We start from the raw sequence: 3,235 nt of genomic DNA on the forward strand, positions 1-3,235 counted from the left end.
AACAGATAATTAAAATCTTTGCTCACTCTTGGCAATGTACCTTTGGGGTTCAGATTTTTTTTCCTGACCATTTGTATAGTTTTGGGAAATATGCTAAACAAAACCCAATTATTTTGATGTAGCAACCCACTATTGAGACTATAGAACAAAAGTAATTGAGCACACATGTCCTTTTTAAACTGCGTTTGGCAGTGGAAAGAGAAGCTTGCAGATTCTCTTCATTTGGAGGAAAGAAGTGTGTAAAATCTGGGTCCTTTACCCTCTATTAATCTTGTACGAGGCAAACCCTGAGAAACTGTAACATTGCTTGCAGGATGATGTAAATAATTTCAAATGAACCAAACGAAGTCTCATCTTTGATGCGTCCTGGCCTGGTTAGTTAATAGGGCTGATCTTCCTAACTGCTTTTCCTGGTGGGGCGGGGGTGGGGCGGTCCTGGCAAATGTGGCTGCTCATGGTTTGGGGATGGGCAGGTGGTGCCTAGGGGAAGAAGATGCATTACTTCTGTGACTCTGTATGTCTTTGGCTTCTTTGCAGAGGCTAAAGTTGGTGTGTTCGCCGCAGCCGGACTGGGGCCCATTCTTAGCTAAGCACCGTGGGGAGCGTTACAAGAACATGATCGACCCCCTGGGAACCTCTTCTCTGGGACTCAAACTGCCGGTGAAAGATTCGGAACTGGGCACCCAGTGCTAGTTGATGGCACGCGGTGGCCGTGGCCCAGACTCGGTCCTGCTTTTCCTCTCTGCTTCCCCCTAATGTTTCCCCCAGCTTTCTTCCCATTCTTCTTCTTTCTCCCCACATCTCGGTTCATGTCCATGCATGACAGTGGTTGCATAGGATAGTGTCGCATGCTGTATTGAAGAGCTAGACAGACCACTTGAAGCGCTGTTGGCCCGTGTCCATTTCCAGTTGGGTTGGTCCCCTGGGCACCCACTCTGTCCCACAGGAGCAGATCAAGTAGGTGAGCGCTTTCCAGTGAAGTCCCAAAGCAGGTATGTGAGATCTGGTCAGCAGAGAGGTATCCACTATGTGTTGTCATTGGTGGTACCGGTAAGGCAAATACTAAATGGTAGAATTACAGGACTTTTAATTTGGACTTCTCGGTGTTGCAGAGCTGAGCTGAGCGGTACAGTGACTTCATTCAGACGCAGGAAGATCAGGACAGGGCACATTTGGAGGGTCAGCAGTGGTCAGAAAACGTTTTAGAGTAAGACAGGGCCTGTGGATTTGGACACCACATTTCTCTTCTGTTCACAGTTGGAGACGTTTCCTTCATTTGGACCAACAGTCTCAGGTGTGCCGAGGACTTCGCTACCTCACTCTCTGCACACCAAATCTCAGCGAAGAGGCGGTTCTCTTCCCTCAGTCTTTTAATTTTTTTTTTTTTGGAATAACCATATTTGTGAATTCTTTGGGTCATTTCTTGCACCTCTGCACAAGAAGCCATCATATAATTTGTGCCTAATTTTGTATGTTTATAATAGAGCTCCATTCTAGTTTCTACATGACATTTAGCATTATGGTTCAAGGTCACAAGCCCGTGTTTCTTCTTTTCTAAATGTTTTTCTGTGAGCTGTAGATACCTTGTCTTTCAACCTCTGGGAAAATAGGACTTATCCTGGTTCTGTCTACATATTACATACATAAGACACAAACTCTTAAAAAGCAGATAACGTCTCCATTTTACTCTTAATTTTTTCATTCACAGTCAATGCCAATTGTGATAATAGAGAAATCAAAGAGATGGAGAGTTTAATAGAAAGCAAGCCTAAAATGTACTGCATTGGTAGAAAATTTTAGGTCATGGTATTTACAGAAATTTCTGATAAATACAGCTTAGGTAAATAGCAAGTGAGGCAATTAAGAGTATAGCTTTTAAGACTACATTTAGCTAATTCAATTTTAAGAGTTCCCAATTCACAATACTCATAACCGTACTCTAATGAGAGCAAATCATGTCTGCAGAGATTGGCGAAGCTGTAACCTTTATTATCTTGTATCCTGAACATGCATATATGAAATTTTTCAAATGTGATATGTGTTCATGTAGTGTATACTGTAGTGGTGTTTTCTGTCCTTGTAAATATCTTATGAATCACTGTAGAGATGATAAGTTTAGAGTAGTATAGTCTGAGTTTTTTTTCCTTACAGTAATATCTAAACCTAAAATTGTTTCCTTTAGGGGAGACCATTTCAATCATTTTCTTATTTATCTTCATATTACAGGGTCTCAGGCAAAGTTTTCAGTTCAAATCTTGTATATTGACGTGACATTTTCATCCTGTACAACAGCAATGAAACCCAACAAGACTTTAATGTAACATTTGTTAAAAAATGACTTCATTTGTTTAAAAAAAAAAAAAAAGTATCTCAATTCATTTTACTGAGCTCTCCCTTTTTTAGGGTAGATATCATTGCCATTTGCCAACACCGATATGAACTTCCAGGTTTTAGGAGCAGCCTGTGGAAACTTTTAGAAAAGGAAACAAAGATAGGTTTTGAACTTCAGGTTTTCATCTCTTTTGTCTGCAGTGCGTGTTTGTTCTTCCACTTCCTTGATCTCTTTTTCTATCTCCCAAAGCTAGAACTTACTAGAATCTATCACAGAGACTAAACCCTGAGCTTCCCCTAGACTTAGCTTTAGTAAGCTGAGCTGCAGCCTCCCCTGTCCCAATTTTTCCCATAGTGACCTGTCTGCCATTAACACTGGTTTCCCCCAGGAAAGCCATATAGATGAGAAGCCCCCATTACTGTAGCAGATTTTGCACAGTGATACCAAAAATTAGCCTCTCCATTTGATATCTGGTGGAGCGGGAGAGGCAGGGAGGAAAAACTTACATTTGGAAATTATCTGCAGCCTTTCCAATTTGAAGGTCAAAGAAAAGAGCTGAAATCAATTAGCATTCTCTCACGGGACCTGCATGTTTGCGTCAGGGCGAACGGTTTTCAGATTTTCTCTCTGGCTTCTTGGCTAAAACTTGAGTCTGATGCTGGATGCCAATCCAATTTCTGCTAATTATTGCTGTTGTGATTAAAAGAAGGGAGGAAAAAAAACCCCCATGGATGCTGCCAGGTTTGTTTTGTACAAACTGAAAGTTAATTGTGAGAATAGGGACCTCCTCACTAGTTAGTGCGTTTTGCATTTGGGAATGGCTGTGTTGGTGTTCATTCCAGTTTGCCCAGTTAAGACCCAGTAGTTGTTCTTGGAGCAGCTGGGCTTTTTTTCTCCTTTTCC

General features: G+C 41.6%; 1 protein-coding gene across 3 annotated transcripts in view; it reads left to right on the forward strand.

Annotated features, from left to right (window-relative positions):
• SLC6A5 (solute carrier family 6 member 5) overlaps window positions 1–882 on the forward strand; it is a 45,761-nt gene extending 44,879 nt beyond the window's left edge. For 2 of the 3 annotated variants that reach the window (XM_006907975.1, XM_015586363.1), the window contains one exon: window positions 538–882. In XM_006907975.1, coding sequence (XP_006908037.1) covers window positions 538–693 — 156 coding nt within the window. In that variant the 3' untranslated portion in view covers window positions 694–882. The remainder of the gene's footprint in view (window positions 1–537) is intronic. The other variant, XM_015586364.1, reaches the window with a different exon arrangement.
• The last annotated feature ends 2,353 nt before the right edge of the window (window positions 883–3,235 follow it).

This window comes from Pteropus alecto, unplaced genomic scaffold, assembly GCF_000325575.1.
Source record: "Pteropus alecto unplaced genomic scaffold, ASM32557v1 scaffold71, whole genome shotgun sequence".
Lineage (NCBI taxonomy): Eukaryota > Metazoa > Chordata > Mammalia > Chiroptera > Pteropodidae > Pteropus > Pteropus alecto.